Source organism: Natator depressus, chromosome 12 (assembly GCF_965152275.1).
Source record: "Natator depressus isolate rNatDep1 chromosome 12, rNatDep2.hap1, whole genome shotgun sequence".
NCBI classification, from domain to species: Eukaryota; Metazoa; Chordata; order Testudines; family Cheloniidae; genus Natator; species Natator depressus.
Genome location: NC_134245.1, coordinates 11,835,960 through 11,852,668, shown reverse-complemented (window position 1 = coordinate 11,852,668; position 16,709 = coordinate 11,835,960). Strand labels below are relative to the sequence as shown.

The 16,709-nt window shown below is 45.1% G+C and overlaps 2 protein-coding genes across 2 annotated transcripts; both read right to left on the bottom strand.

Moving 5' to 3' along the window:
- Positions 1 to 3,790: 3,790 nt before the first annotated feature.
- On the bottom strand, positions 3,791 to 7,391 carry LOC141996832 (ferritin heavy chain A-like). Its single transcript, XM_074969130.1, has 4 exons — positions 7,287 to 7,391; positions 6,475 to 6,621; positions 5,875 to 6,000; positions 3,791 to 3,946 (listed from the first exon to the last, which is right to left on the bottom strand). The coding sequence occupies exons 1-4, from the start codon at positions 7,386 to 7,388 to the stop codon at positions 3,791 to 3,793; spliced, it is 531 nt and encodes a 176-aa protein (XP_074825231.1). The 5' UTR covers positions 7,389 to 7,391.
- A 3,393-nt stretch (positions 7,392 to 10,784) lies between these two features.
- LOC141996831 (ferritin heavy chain A-like) lies at positions 10,785 to 13,619 on the bottom strand. The gene is made up of 4 exons (XM_074969129.1): positions 13,452 to 13,619; positions 12,855 to 13,001; positions 11,529 to 11,654; positions 10,785 to 10,940 (listed from the first exon to the last, which is right to left on the bottom strand). Exons 1-4 carry the CDS (start codon positions 13,551 to 13,553, stop codon positions 10,785 to 10,787), a joined length of 531 nt encoding a protein of 176 aa, XP_074825230.1. The 5' UTR covers positions 13,554 to 13,619.
- Positions 13,620 to 16,709: the final 3,090 nt, after the last annotated feature.

Here is a 16,709-nt window from a genome sequence, read left to right as displayed (position 1 = left end):
CATTCTAAAACAGATAATCCCTTAGACCGTGAGCGCCTCAACATAGGGACTGTGCAAATGTCCTAGCACATTGTGGGCACCGATGCAATTAAATAAAAATAATAATAGGAAGTTCATTATAGGATCAGGGCCTGATTCACTACACCCTCAATCTTGCAAACACTCAGGCTCATGCTTAACTCGCAGCACTTAAATATTTCTATTGACTTTGGCTGGACAGCTCATGTGCATAAGGTCAAACTCAGGAGTGTCTGTAGAAGTTTGGCCTTGTGCAAGGCACTCCACAGCTTGTCATCTATAAAATGGGGATAAAATGGACTGAACTCCACCAGGGGTACATCAAGGATAGTTAGGTAAAATGCTTTGAACATGCTATGCTTTGAGCATGTGAAGTTATAAGTATTACATCAATTGTGCTACAACTTTGTCATCTGTTATGAAGTAAAAGCAAATCACAGTTCCAGCTCTGGAGCAGTCCCCTTAGTGGGCTGCCCTAGAACCATAGACCCCAGAAACCCTGAGGTCCCTGACTTTGAGCCAGCCTCGCAGGCCACTGAGCTGCCAAGAAAGTGGCCTGGGTTATTTTGTACCACTGCCTGGGTTACATCAGAGCTTCACTGAAACTGAATGATCTCCACAAAACATTTCCACTTAGACAAATCAGCAAATTCAGACAAAAATATTTTGTCTGAATTTTTCTAATGAGAGCTAATATTTATATTGTCCCCCTTTATGCTGTGGGGGGAGCGGGATGGATTTTGGTATAGGACATTCACCATTTGTTACTGTAACTTACACTTGGGCTAATACCAGAAAATTGTAACCTCACATTGGGGCCCCGATAAAATGTGTCCCAATTCCAAACCCGGACTGACAAAGTTTTGCAAAAGGTAAAACACTATGGCTTTTCCCAGTGTTTGGGAATAGTGAAAGGCCAAAACTGGAAGCAGAAAGATGGGTAAATGCAGGGTAAACGCATTACTTTAGTAGACATTACCTTCAGATTATGTGATGGATATCACGGTCAGGAGTGGCTCACAACTGTGAGTGCCTAAATCCAGGCAGACACCCCAAGCTCGTGGCTTGTTCTATAATTAGATTTCACCAAGCCAGTAACAAATGTGATCACTAGAACAGTCTTTCCATAGAATCCCAGGCAGTCCCTTTAGATTCTCCAGTCTATCATAACGTCCAGTTTGTTTGGGGGGCAAGATAAAATGATTAGTTACACCAAAAATCACATCAGTTAGGTTGCTTCTAGTCCCAAGAGACCAGTCACTTACCCCAGATAAATTGGCATTCTAGATCTTACACCAAAGACAATGCTGGCAGCCAATTCTATAGTAAACTACCTAAACGTTTATTACTTAAGAAAAGGAAATGAGAGTTATTGAGAGGTTAAAGCAGGTAACCTATATGTACAGGTGAATCACAGCCTAAAATTCTAAATGGTGGCAGTGATGTAATAAACTTTCCCAAAAGTCTTTTCAGGGTACCCAGATTGTCTCTGGGGATCTGCGCTTTGCATCTAGTTCACTTCCCTGTAAGAGTCCAAACAATCCAGAGATGCAGGATCCTTCCTTGAATCCATACTTATAGCTCACAGAAAACAAGCTGACAGTGTCACTACCCTCATGGGATTTTCCTTTAATGATGGAGAGTGAGGAATGCAGTTTGAGTTTTTAACCTTCACTCCACACACACAATGACCACTTGCTTTGGAGTTCACATTTTTCTATTAAAGTTCTTCATTTGCATACCACAAGGCTTCTTTCTCACTGGATGGGTGATTAATTTACAGGGATACACAAAATGTAAATGTTTGCTACTACATGGCAACAGGATAGAGATAAATGAAAACAATACAAGTAACATCCCATTAGTTTTCATGACATTAAAACACCAAATACACTCTTGTACATTTAACAATCATCACTTTGCTCTATACTAATACACAAATGAATTGGCCTGGGGTTTCAACCTGAGTTGTCACTTACTCTGCCAGCGTCACAGTGGGCATATCATGCAGTTGTCCTTTAATTGCAATGTATTTGCTGGTCTGCTAAAAATCATCCCTTTATCCATTTTTTTCTTTGTTATTTCACCACACACAAATCATACAAAACAAAATCATCATGTTGACACTCTGCTCTCTTGGTACATGGTATTGGCTCAGATGACATCACAAAATTGATTTTCAGGAAGTTCAGGCACAGTCTGCCTTACATTTTGCTCAGGTCCTGCTCTGTTTCTTTGGGTTAATCTAAATCTCTTTTTCCAAGATCCCATGATGTCTTCACAGAAATGTCTTAGCCCACCTGCATTAAGAACAAGTATATTATACCTCTTGATTCTCTACCTACCTCATTCATACAAATGAAGACTAGGGAGACAGAAGAAAGGGTCTTGCTCAGTAGTAGTTTTCAAGAGTGGACATGTGTGGGAAAGGGAAATTCATGCAAGCAGCTGGAACAATTGGGGGACGACTGTGAAATTCATGAGGTCTTCTTACCCCCTCACTTTTTTTTTTTTAAATTTATACACACACACTCCTCTGGAGGAAAACCAGGAAGAATCCCTATATTATCCTACCGTACTTCTCAAAGCCAAGGTCACTGTTCACCTATTAGCTCTCTGTCATGAATATTCAAGTGACCCCCATGTTATAGGGCCACCTCAAGCAGGCATTTGGGAAGAGCAATTGAAGTTTTGCCTACAGTGGTTGTCACCATGCAAAGCTGAAATGATTACATTAACAATTTTCAGACACTAAGCAGTCTTAATTCCTGTTCACCACTCTCCCCACTATGATTCCCAAGCTGCCAGACAGAACTGTAGCCTGATTTCAGGGTCCCAAGCTGTACCTGTGTTCAGGAGCAAACAAATCTATATACTCCACTTGATGTACGGAGGTGGAAGGAAAAGAGGTCCACATTTACTGCCATTATGGGGGGGGGGGTGTTTTGAGAGAGACATGCTAGCCTCTCTGTTGGAAAAAGTCATTTTGTTGGAGCAACAGCCTGGTCATAGGTCATAACTTAGGCGGTAGAGGAGTTTCTACTTCTAAAATATGCTCTTGGAAATCATTAAGTAATGTGGAAAAATGACTTGGAATTAATATGATGATTCTTACCCCATCCACATGGGTTCCCCCACCCCTGTGTTATTCAAGTACTTATTACTCCAGAGTAAGTATAGGACACCAAACCACAGAGGTTGAATCAAGGGTTTTAAAGGATTGTCTCTAATCTAAAAGCAGGTTAGGCTAGGAGAGGGAGGAAATTCAAGGGCATGTGTAGTATTACTGGGCCAGCTCTTCTTGTTGCTTAGAGATACTGGAATTGGGCCTAGGGCTCTGTAGGAAGTATGTTGGAAGAGTGCCTAACATGGTTTGAATGCTGTTGCAATTTTAACTAAATGCATGAGATGGCTTTTAGAGGACCTGGTTTTGCCAATATCCGTACCAGGGCAAGTCTAGGGAGGGTTAGTTTTCTAAACCACTTCTTACATCAAGACCCAGTCTTTTCTCCTTTATACCTGCTTTACCCACTGTAGAGCATACACTACTCAAAGCACCACCCAAGTTTAGATCTACACTGCATGATTGCTAGCAAAGGGAAACAATTCCTCATCCTGCCTTTTCCATCTGAATTCCTGCATCCTCTGCTAAGGGCCAAGCCTCCCCTCCCCCCCCCATACAAATGGAGCAGATACCAGATTGCAACTGAAAGTCAAGTTTTATTCAGATTCATAACAGCCAGCATGACAAGAAGCCGTAGAAGTAGGTAGTTCAGTTGCTCTCCCCCAGGGTGAGCTTGTCAAACAGGTACTCTCCCATGCCGTTCTGGGGCACTCCCAGGCACTTCAGGTTGGTGAGGTGGTCTCCCAGCTGCTTGATGGCCTTCACTTGCTCCTCCAGGTAGTCAGACTCCAGGAAGTCACAAAGCTGCAAGGTAAATGGACATTTAGTTTCAATCTCTCAGATCAGGAACAGATCTTAGATGGTCATACATCATGATGTGTGCAGGTAACAAAGGACTGAATGCAAATATTTGAAATCCACTACCTTTAACTGGAAGAGTCCTGGGACTGGAAAGAATGGGTGTTCTTCTTTCAAGTTTCAGCCAGGAGAATGACTGCTCCACCACAATCTTTCAAGTGTAACATTTACCTACAGTCCAAATTCCCACCCACCCCTTAAATCTATAGTTACCCCCATGCATTTTGGGCTTTAGCCTAGAGAATGTTAGCTGGGAAAGAGCTTCATACTGGTGATGGTTTTTTACTTCATCCAGCAACATTCTATACTGTATGGCTAGAAATAGCCAATAGCTGATGCCATTCACCACAGGTTAAGGTCTTGTTAGCAGGCACAAGGAATAGAGACATCTAGACATCTCAGTTCTGACAGCATGTGTTTTGCTGACTCTCATTTCAATTCAATACTGCCCTTTCTGCTGGTTTTATACTGCACTAAAGTTTAACTGTTCACACCTTAGTTTAAGTTGCTTCATTTAGTTAGCAGTATCACTCTTCCAGGAAGGCTCCTTCCTCCCCCCCAAATCATTCCCTTTCTCACCCTCTTAGGTCCAGAGATTCCTATGGCCCCAGTTAATCCACTGGGGAACAAGTATGGCCCTATCAGAACATTTGGCTATAGCAGGACCTTGACCCATGATAGCTTATGGTCATTAGGATTTCCCTGCCCAGTTCAGAAGTGCCTCCTTTCAAGGCTCATCTTAGCTGAGCCAAGTACAGAGAGCGTGTGCTGCTATATAAAGCAGTGGCATGAACTAGGCCAGGGGTGGCCAACCTGAGCCTGAGAAGGAGACAGAATTTATCAGTGTACATTGCCAGAGAGCCACAGTAATAGGTCAGCAGCCCCCCCATCAGATCCCCCATCCTGCTCCCAGCACCTCCCACCCACTAACAGCCCCACACCTCCCCCTCAGCTGTTTTGTGGCATTCAGAAGGCTCTGGGGAGGAGCAAGGGCATGGCAGGCTCAAGGGAGGGGGCAGAAAGGGGTAGAGTAGTGGCAGGACCTGGGGCAGAGCCAGGGGTTGAGCAGTGAGCACCCGCGGGGACATTGGAAAGTTGTAGCTCCAGCCCTGGTGTCGATGCCTATATAAGGAGCTGCATATTAACTTCTGAAGAGCCGCATGCAGCTCTAGAGCCACAGGTTAGCCACCCCTGAACTAGGCCCTCCCTTAGAAGGGGTTGCTTTAGCTGATCAGTTCATACCTCAGTTAATTGCTCCCCAGCAACCTCTCACCTAAAGCACACCTCCAACTCCCAAACACTTCTTTTGTCACTCCTTTTTCAGAGTCAAAGAGCTTTGAAGGAGTTAGAGTATAAAAGGGGAATGCTGTCTAGGTTCCCATGCTATTGCTTCTCCCCCTCCCCTGTTTGAAGCAAGTGGGGAAAGCCAAGACAAATACAGTTAAGTTTTCACTTCAGTTGCTGATGTTTTTTCTGAAGGTTTGACAACTTAAAAAATGTTAACAAAAAAACCTAACCACCCTGTTTTTCCATCGGGAAGATTTGTTGGTCAGAATTCCCAGCTGAGAGAGGCAGCTTCCTTAAAAGACATGAGTTGACAAGGCACAAAAGTGGGAAGTAGTATACAGCAGTGGCTTCCAGACTTCTGATTCATGTACAATCTCAAAATATTGTAGTGAAGTGAATGGATGCATCATCAAGCTCATGTGACCCCAGTGGTCTACCAACCACAGTTTGCAAACATTTGCACTACAGCTCCGGTGCCTCAGAACATTTCTTCCTTTTTACAAGAAGATTGGCCTACTGGCCATTCACCAAGTTCTTTCCATGCAGTTGCCAACTTATCCCCTTTCTTCCTACTACCTTATACTCACATGGGGGTCATTCTTCTCTGTGGCCAGCTTATGCAGGTCAAGCAGGGCCTGGTTCACGGTCTTCTCCAGCTGCAAGGCACATTGCAGGGCCTCCAGGCTGTTCCCCCACTCATCCCGCTCTGGCTTCTGTTCAGCGTTGACCAAGAAACCAAGCAACATTCAGTCCAAACCAACTTCACCACTCACTGAAGGTACATGGTGACCCACTGCCTACTCACCCTGACACTTCTCCTTCCCCATGCCCTGGTATGCAAGGAAGTAGTACCCATTGAGTAGACCAAAAAGATGCTGCCTACAGAAATAGGAACTAGAGCTCTAAGTAAGGGATGTTAATATACAAAAAAGGTAAAGGACCAAGCAGGATACCAAGATCGTATAACTACATGCATCTGTATTAAGTAGATTTATGAGCGCTGTCTGTGTTATACCTTTGGGGAAAGGATTAGCATATAGATAATTAATTAGTGTTGTCTAAGAAATGACAGACCCAACCTCTGATGCCTCTAGCTGTTTTCTCCTCCCATCCCCAACCCAAATCCATAGGGCTCAGTAGTATTTGTGAATTTTTTGGAAGGAAGCCTATATTATATAGTTTCTCACCTTGATATCCTGTAGGACAATGCGTCCCCCTCGCTTGTTCTGGTATTTCAGGAACTTCTCTGCATGCTCCCTCTCCTCATGGGACTGCTCCTTCAGGAACTGGGCCATGTGCCTCAGGGCCACATCATCACGGTCAAAGTAGAAAGACTAGGGAGAAAAAACAAACCATTAGTGACAACAGTATTTTTTAAATATGGCTACACTAGACCCAACAGCAGGCAATTTAGGGATCTTGGATAGTGCCCAGACTGACACACACTCAGAGCCATGGAATTACACCAGTGCAATACACACACCCACTCTGAGATTAGAGCAACTCTGGAGAAGCCCTGTTCTTACTACTGCCAGCCTGTAGGAAGAGCAACTTCCCACTACTATGTGTTTGGTGTGGAGATCCTTGCCACTGAATCAGTTACCATCATATCTGGCCTTCAGTTTGCAGCTCAGTACACTGCAAAGGAGAGACTGCCTGGAAGAGATGCATGTAGAACCTTCATAAATACAAACGTATGTGTTTTTTTTCTGAATAGGGGAGAATTTCTGTAGCAGTAGCCATTATCCAGAGACTGGAAGTCTCTAGAGGAAAAGAAACACAATCCCTTTTGAAATATAGCTGCAGCTTACATCAGCATTTCATTGCTTTGAAAGAAGAGTAGGTCATTCAGCAGAAGCACTCAGTGTTTTCCAGACTAGGAAAACAAGTTCTACAGACATTACACCTGAGCAAGAAAGCTCTCCAGCAATGCCTGTTTGCAACCATAGGCCACGGTTACCTTCAAACAGAGAACAGCAGGAAAAATAGAAGCACTTACTATGGAGAGGTAAACATAGCTGGCATACAACTCCAAGTTCACCATGCGATTAACAGCAGCCTCACAGTCCAGGTGGAAGTTCTGGCACACCTGAGACTCCATCTTTGCCAGTCCAACAAAAGCTTAGATAAGAATGACACACAGTTCTACACAAGCTCTGTGAAAACAGAACCTCCCCCCACAAAAGAGAGAGGAACTATTCCCCTGCCCAGCACAGCTGCTCTTAATAATGGTCAGAAAGGCTGTAGGCATGATTGGCAGCTGCTGTTGGCCAGTGGAAATTCCCTTCTCCAGCAAGGAGCTAGTTAACATTGTGGGCGTGGCTATAGCAGCATTTTCACCAGGGAGAGGTTCATTTAGCAACATTTCTTTTCTTGCTCTGAGCCCAGCTAAAGGAGCTGGGGTTTGTAGATATTCTCCAAGAGCACTACAGTGAGGTCGCTCCCTGGTTCCTTTGTGTCAGATAACTGAGGCATTAGCTCTGATGTGGAGAAAACAGCCAATAAGTCAGATTTCCCCACCAAGAGCTGCTCTGAAGAGATGAAAGTTTCATCAGGAGTGTGGGGCAATGATGCCTATTGTGCACGAGTCAATGTTTTTTTGAATTCTGCCCTTGGGTGTCAGAGGCTTGGCATGATACATGTGACTTTTATGCATCTGGCAGTCCCTTCTCTGTGTAGTCAGACTTCTCTTTTGGATCCCAAGTGTAGCCCAGCACTGTAGTATGGACATGTGGGAGTCACAGGGAGAGTGGGAAACACAGGACACAGAGAGGTTGCTGGGACAGGAGCACCCGATTGATGGCAGGAGATATTTCACACTATTGCCTTTGCAGACACCAGAATTAGGGAAGCGACCGATGATCGAGGTTCCACCAGGAATTGTCATGGCATACACATTTGCAGGGGGGTGAGATGGGCAGCTCATGTGGCTCAATAGAAGCAGCAGGTGAGGTCACTTCTGTGATTTAGTATCTGAAAGAAAAAAAAATTGGCTTCTGTGACAAACACCCCTGCTGTCATGAAAAGAAGATGTAGGGGTCCAAGAAAAGGCGGCATGGCATTCTTTTTCTGCCTTTTATTGAGGACTTATTTAAATTAATACCCACTGAAAATATTAACCAAACTCTGTCCCCTAGGCACCTCACTTCTGTCTAAAAGAGCTGGGCTCAGCTGGAACATCCTGGCTTTTGGCCTCTGTCTGCTGCAGAATACAAATAATAGTTGATAAAGAAACTCTTTCAAGCAATTGTCTTGAAGTGAGAAAAAAAGATGGGCTAGTTTGCCCCTTATTTCTCCTGGGGCAGTTTGCTTCTTCTGCACCCCACCCTCCCTTTGGTTTAGTCCCTTTTAGTGTCATTGGATTACAAGATGTGCCTCCCCACTCCCCTGCTACAGCTAGTGAAACCATTCAAGTGTTGTCCATGAGGTGCCAGTGAGGAGAGACATTAGCCTTGGTACTAGGGGCACTTCTCTGCAGAAGTCATGACAGAGGAAAAAGTCCTTTTTAAAAGAGCAGGGCTGTGTCCAGCTTGGGTCATATTACATTCCATGCCTCTTAAGTTCTCCCTACTTTGTCCATTGTCACAATTATACAGCCTCTAGCCTGTCTTCAAAACTGACAGCTAGTGCTGCTGATGGGTGCCTGTTGGCTTTCACCTGCTGGAGAGCAGCATGTTAGTAGATTCATAGATATTAAGGTCAGAAAGGACCATCATGATCATCTAGTCTGACCTCCTGCACAACGCAAGCCACAGAATCTCACCCCGACCCACTCCTGCGATAAACCTCTCACCTATGTCTGAGCTACTGAAGTCCTCAAATCATGGTTTAAAGACTTCAAGGTGCAGAGAATCCTCCAGCAAGTGACTCATGCTACAGAAGAAGTCAAAAAACCCCCAGGGCATCTTCCAATCTGCCCTGGAGGAAAATTCCTTCCTGCCCCCAAATATGGTGATCAGCTTGGCACTTCTCCATAGCATGGGGAAGACCTTTAGACTTTTGCTGGCTGAATGGGGCTATCTAACCATTAATGCTCTTGCCCTACTAAATAGGACAAATCAAACAATTGGCAATGGCCAAAGAGTCTCTCCTCCCAGAATAAAATTAAAAGTGCAAACTTAACTATCTTGGGACAGAACTTCAGGAGAACTGCATTGAATTACATCTGCTGCATACCTGCCCTTTTTTGTTTGTTTACTGTTTAGGGGTAAGACTTTCCACTGCCTGTGACCTGTAGTACCACAGTCCCCATGGCATCCTGTAGCTGCTTCTTGTTTCTCCCACCCCTCTTACTACTAGAGCCGGTAAGAGATAACTAGGCGCAAAGTTGTGGGACATTGGGCACATCCAAACATGAGCAAATAAGTGAACCCAACTCCCCATGTTTAGCAATATGAAAGTAAGTCACATTAACTTGACTCAGCCCATAGCAGGCTCCCTCAGTCATTTAATTAATAATATGAGCTATTGGTTACACTAACTCTACATTTGTTTACCCCTACTCCCCCCACAGGGCAGGTTTCCACAACATTGTCTAACACTGGGCTGGGCTGAATGGCAGGAAAGTTTCCTGCCTTCTTGACTCCTGGGGAGAGTGAAGGTTGTCATGGGGTGGATTTTCCCATTCCCCTGAGAAAGAACAAACAGCCATGCAGTGTCCTTCTCCTGGCCTTTCTGGACAGCCTCTTAGCTCTAGAGGGTAGTACTAGAGTTGAAAGCTGCTACTCCAGTTGGCACATATCAATAGGGAAGGAGAGCTCTTTAGCAAAAAGTTCAGGCTGGAAGAAGGACTTACTCCCCCCCATGAAGGGTCCTCTAGGTGGGGCAAAGTCATTGACCAGCTCCCTTCATGCAATCTGAGGTTATTTAAGAGACCTAGTAAAGGAGGGAGGGGAAGTAGTGGGAGAAGAGTCCAGTGGTGCTACAAACTAGCAGGAGGCCCTCTCAGTGTGGTTTTAGACTAAAGTCAATGTTAGTACCAGCTTCAAAAGGAGACATTTCTCCTATTTGATAAAAGCCAGCAAGGGAGACTAGATTAACCTAGGGTGTGAGAAGTCACAGTTTGAGGCCCAGCTCTCACTCAGGCAAAACTGAGATTTTAACTGGGTTCCTCCCCCCGTCATTCCAGCTAAGAGCAGTAGCTACTGGGCTAGTGACATCTGTGGTAGGAGATTGTCAGAGACACCATTGTACAGCAACATGGAATATAGAACCTTTGGTAATCTCAAAATTGAGGCAGGAGAGCACATCACACCCTGCTCTTACTATCAGGAGCAGTGGTAACTAGGATTCTACTGCCATTGCCCCAAAATAGCAGTCATTCCTTCTGCACAGAGTGTGCTGAAGAGGAATGGTCATCTTGACCACATAAACGACACAGGATATTGAATGCATAGAATGTTTTATTGTCAGCACTTGACTCAAGGTTGCTAGACCTTGTCTATTTGGCTGTGAAGTGTAGAGGTCTACATGGCACTCTCAGCTGGCAGTGTGCCGTTCAGCTGCTCTCCCCCAGGGTGAGCTTGTCAAACAGGTACTCTCCCATGCCATTCTGGGGCACTCCCAGGCGCTTCAGGTTGGTGACATGGTCTCCCAGCTGCTTGATGGCCTTCACCTGCTCCTCCAGGTAGTCAGACTCCAGGAAGTCACAAAGCTGCAGCCAAGCAAGGGAAGGAAGAGGACTATTCATTCCAGTTCAACTATGTACTGTTACATTTCAGTGCAGAGTTTTAGCTGCAAGTAAGAGTCGCAATGAGCTAGGGATCAACCATCTCTCCCTGGCACACATCAGTAGGGTGTGAAACCACCACTTGTCAGGTTTATGTGAACTCCAAAATTGTTAATATTGCTTCACACCCTTGAGCAAGGAAGCTCTTTAGTCAGAGAATGGGAAGCATCATTGCCAGCATTACCAACAATCTAAGGCATAGATGCAGTAAGACAGACTTGACAACTGTAACCATAAATCCCTCTCCCTACCCAGATCTTCCAACTACTCCCCCAACCCCCAGCTCCAAGGAGAGGGGGACACAGAAGTCTGGAGGCAAAAAGAGTAGAGGGCTCTCCTGCTAGAGAAGGCCACCTCTCGGCAGATATGATGACTGAGCACAGCATCAGCCCATTTACATTTTCATCTCCCCCACATCCCAGAAAAGGGAGAGGAAGCCAAATTTCCCTAGAGGAAGGAGTGCTCCCAAACATCTACTTCAACTGTTTGGTATTTGTCTGCCATTATACTCACATGAGGGTCATTCTTCTCAGTAGCCAGCTTGTGCAGGTCCAGCAGGGCCTGGTTCAGAGTCTTCTCCAGCTGCAGGGCACACTGCAGGGCCTCCAGGCTGTTCCCCCACTCATCCCGCTCCGGCCTCTGTACAAACCCAAACAAAGCAATGCTAAGCTCACTTGTTGACTCCCACTGCAGCTAGGAGATAGTGTCTACTGCATGGAGAGTTGGCTTCCTTCATTTAAGAGGTGAAGTGGGGGCTGGAAAACACTCACCTGCCCTTGTCTAATAGACAGTAGTAGTAAGCATCAGAGATGTGATGCCGGTAAGCCAAGTGCCAACTCTAACCAAAGCCTAGTTGTCAGTGAGACCTCAAACTCACTGCTGGAAATCAGGCCAGTTCATTTGGGTATTAGTATAGATCAAAGTCATTGATCAAAGTCATTGTAAACTTCATGAAAACTAGCAGTATATTACCTGCCTTGTTCTCACTTATCTGTATCACGTTAGATGAATAGCAAACATTTACATGTTATATACCCCTGTAACTAAATAAAGAATCCTTGTGGAATGCAAATGAAGAGTTTTCACAGGCAAATACTAACTCTTGTGCATTTGAAGGCAAGTGATCATTGTGTGGTATGATCAGATATCAAAGACTCAAAATGCATGCCTCTCCCAGCAAGAGCCCATGTAGTGGTAATGATGCTATCAGCTTGTTTTCTGCTAGCAGCTACAGGTATGGACACATGGGAAAAAGCCTTTATCTCCTGGTTATCTGGAGTCTAACAGAGCAGAATAATTGAATGAGAGGACTGAGATTCCCAGAATTATTTCTAAGTAGCCCTGAGAGACTTTTGGAAAACTGGAGAATGGTAACAGATGTTACCATTAGGAATTCTAGACTGGGACTCACCTGTACATGTTGAAAGGTTAAAGCAGATCAGAGAAATTTAAAAGTGTTACTATAGACTTGGCTACTAGTATTGTTTGGCATGAGATCTAGGGTACAAGTCAACCCAGGTGAGCGATAGGTTTCTTGGGACTGGATGCTGAGATAGTGGGTGTAGGTGACCATTCACCAGTCCAGCTTGCCTAGATAGCAAGAGATAGTCCACTTGGATGCTCCAGTCTGTGACTCCATTATAGACTACTGTAGTAGTCTGGGAGGTCACATTAAGTACTGGGCTGGTAAAATCTACTTCTAGACCACACCACCAGTTGGGGGGTGGGGGGAGGGTCTGCCCTGAGGCAGGCACTCATGGTTATTTGCCATTCCAGACAAGGTGACAAGATGCAGGGACTATAAAGCAAGACAGAACAGCAAGTGCCCTTAGTGGTCACCTTGATATCCTGCAGGACAACGCTTCCACCTCGCTTGTTTTGATAGGTCAGGAACTTCTCTGCATGTTCCTTCTGCTCATGAGACTGTACCTTCAAGAACTGGGCCATGTGCCTCAAGGCCACATCATCCCGTTCAAAGTAGTAGGACTAGAGACAGAAGAGAACAGCAAAAGCAATGCATCAGATGTTTACTACAGGTAAATATCAAAAAGGTACTTAAACCCCCATATGTGGGCACAAGCCTGCTTGTCTCCTTCATCCTTTAGCCAGGTACAATGCAATTATCTCTGCCTAACTAACTGCAATACAAGGGAAGTCTAAGCTTCTAGATTTACTCTTTGTGCAATCTGAAGTAGTGCTCACAATCAGTCTCCCCCTTCCCCACAGGGCCGCATTCCAAGACACTCCCCCCTCAGTACAACACCTGCCCATTACAACTACAACTGTGTTTGTCCCAACACACCACCAAAATACTACTCATTTCCTCACTAGCACACAGATTTCACCGCCAAGATCACACGCAGTATTTGTTCCATATTTTCACTCTCATTAGCTAGGAGAGGAGAGGAAAGGAACACCCAGAACTAGCATACTCACCATAGACAGATAGACATAGCTAGCATAGAGCTCCAGGTTCACCAGGCGGTTCACAGCAGCCTCACACTCAGCATGGAAGTTCTGACGCACCTGGGATTCCATCTCAAGACCTAGAGAATACAGTTGTAACAGCTAAGGAAAAAAATCTGAAAGCACCTAAGCTCTATCACAAGAGGAACACACCCCCCCCAAAGGCAAGCAGAACTTGCACTTGAAGACAGGTGGCATTAATACTGTTCAGAGTAGGGAATGCTTGTGATGGGCAGCTGATGTTGACCAATGGAAATTCCCTTCCTCAGCAAGGCACCAGTCAGCATTGTAGGTGGGACTGTCACAATGTTCACAGCTGAGAGGCTGGCTCATCAAGATGACATTCTTTGTTGTAATTACAGCCACAGTCGGAGGAGGGTGGGGGTTATGGACTCTCCTTGAACAAGGTACTTAGCTGATTGTTTTATTTGCTCTCTTCCTTGGCATTTCCTAGCCTTGGGTAACTAGCTGTATATTTAGAACCATGTAGGAAACTGATAGTTTTACTGTCATGCTGTTTACTTAGACACTATGGAATCAGTTTTCAAAAGCACCCAAGTCCCACCTCCAAGAGTGACTGAGGCACTCAAAAGTGTGAGTATCACTGAAAAGCACTGGGACATGAGCTCCTAAGTCACTTTCCAAAATGGCACTTAAGTGCTTTTGAATATCTTATTCTGACGAGACATGCATTAGTGACTTAGGCACTGGTGTTTTGGCAACACAAATATCCCCCTCACAGCCATCTTGCCAAGCTCCCCAGACTTTTGCAAAAACACAGCTATTTTTGCCTGGTGCTAAAAAAGCTGCAATTCATCCTCTCTATCGCCCCGGGAAAGGGAACAGTTTCTGACTGAACTATGGAGCCCCTCCAACAGGAAACCTCTCTCTCTGCAAAGAGACAGGCCTGCTTGCCAGTGCAAACTGGTGCCCAAGTTATCACCAACAGGGCTGCCAGAGTTGCTTTGCCCCTGCAGTCACGACACAGAGGACTGAAAACTCTATGGGGTCAGCTCAGAAGTGTCCCAAAGCAACTTCAGCAAGGAACCTTAAGAGCAGAGGCAACAAGACTGACAGAAAATTTGGTTAATTTTTCCTCAGGAGCATTCATTTTAGCTGCTGGAAGCATGAGTTGACAGGGCAGGACTGTTGCCACATCCCTCATGTCAGACATAGGAGGTAGGGATGCAGCAAGAGATGCTTCTCCCTCGGTGGTCAGCTCCCCTCCACTCCTGAATGCTTAGAAACCAAGGACGATATGGTCCTGATGCCTACACACAAGTAGACAGAAGCACTATTAGTCCTTCCCCAGCAATCTAGCTTTAGACCTAGAGAAGGTCCCACCTCTTGTAACTTAATTTTTCAGTTACAAAATCCTGATTGGACAAAAGCAAGAGGTAGATATTGGGAAGATATCAATTTCCTTCATATTTGAATGGGACATTATTGAAACAATTCATTCTGAAGGTTCAAAACACATTGTTTCAGCTTTATCCTTTTCACTTTTCTAGGAAGCTTTAGTGTGAATGTAAACAAAAGAAAAGTTGCATAAAACAGTTTGATGAGTGCTTATTCTTTGACCCTTGTTTCACACAAATTGCAAGTTTTCATTCCCCTCCACACACCCCCACCCCCCCGGTTCAGTGCCTGAGTGTATTGAACATTTTTCCAGAAGCTGTATTTAGTCACTTGTTTTTATTTTCACACAGCATCACAAAAATCAGCAACCTCCGTGCTCGTGGCTATATTGCTAGGGAGGATCATGCTAGTTCCAGAAAAAGACAGAGTGGTGAGGTTGGTTAGCACCATCCGATGTCCTAGAAGGCACTGGTGTTGAGGGTACAGCATTGAGCAGAAAGTGGCTTCACAACAGTTCTGAAATCAGGGCATTAATAGATTTCCCTTCATTGATCTGTGACTCGTTCTAGTTACGTCACCAGATTTTCCCTTCCCAGTGGAAGCTGAGCAATAAGAATTGTAAGCCAAGGTCCACCTGCCAGGGGGCTCACTATCTCCAGTCACTTCTCTAAGCCAGCTCTTTAGTTTTCCCCCCACCTCTTCCATGTGTCAGATAGCGATACTACTCATTAGCGCACTCCTCTTACCCCCAGCTTCTACACAACTGAATGTGGGACTGGATGGAAGTTCTGTCCTTCAACCCACAAAGAACCTTTAGCCCTAGACCTGGCATAAAGGATATCACACTAGGCGTGAGTTAGTGTAGTTGGTCGATTTCCTACAATACCCAGAAAGAAATTACGTTAGACATAATACAACCACCGAGCCCTCCCCCAGGAGAGCACACATGGGATGTATATCTAGGCTAAGCCTTTCCAGTAGCAGCCCTCCTCAACCTCCACCATGTTCCCTGTGATTCCCATCCCGCACCCCCCAGAAAGAAAGACACCTTAGAGATATCAACAGGTTAATACATTTTATTCTCAGCACTTGGATGACCATTAACCCAGCTTTACTATGCTAGTAAAGGAGAGCCTCCCATGTGCATTGTTCAGCTACTCTCCCTCAGTAGGATCCTACTGCCATGGCCCAGAATAACATTCATCTCATCTGCACAGAGTGTGCAGAAGAGGAATTGTCATCTTGACCAAATCAAAGATACAGGATACCGGATGCATAGAATGTTTTATTGTTAGCACTTGGCCCTAGGTTGCTACACCTTGTCTGTGAAGGCCTAGAGGTGAGCTTGTCAAACAGGTACTCTCCCATGCCATTCTGGGGCACTCCCAGGTGCCTCAGGTTGGTGAGGTGGTCTCCCAGCTGCTTGATAGCCTTTACGTGCTCCTCCAGATAGTCAAACTCCAGGAAGTCACAGAGCTGCAACCAGAAAAGGAAAGAAAGGTTAGAAGATGGATTTGTTCCATCTAGGATAGGCACCATTGCATTTCAGTACACATAACCTACAGTGGTGAGCTATGGTGTCATGCTAAGTTTGGGATCTTTGTCCCTCTGTCGTCGCAGAAAACCCTCAGACTTTTGCATGTTGGCACTTGTATGTTTGAGCTAACTAGTATCGTTAGTGAACATCCGTTAGTGAACAACCACAGTTGAGAACAAAGTTCTCTAGTTTGAAGGTTGTTCACCGAGGCAAGGAGATAGTAAGCAACTTGTCCACATTCCCAAAGAAGTCAGACACAGCTGCCGTAGAAGGGGCTTATTCTTAAGCATGTCACCATCTTAGTTCCTCATCTCCCATTCCATGGACTCCAG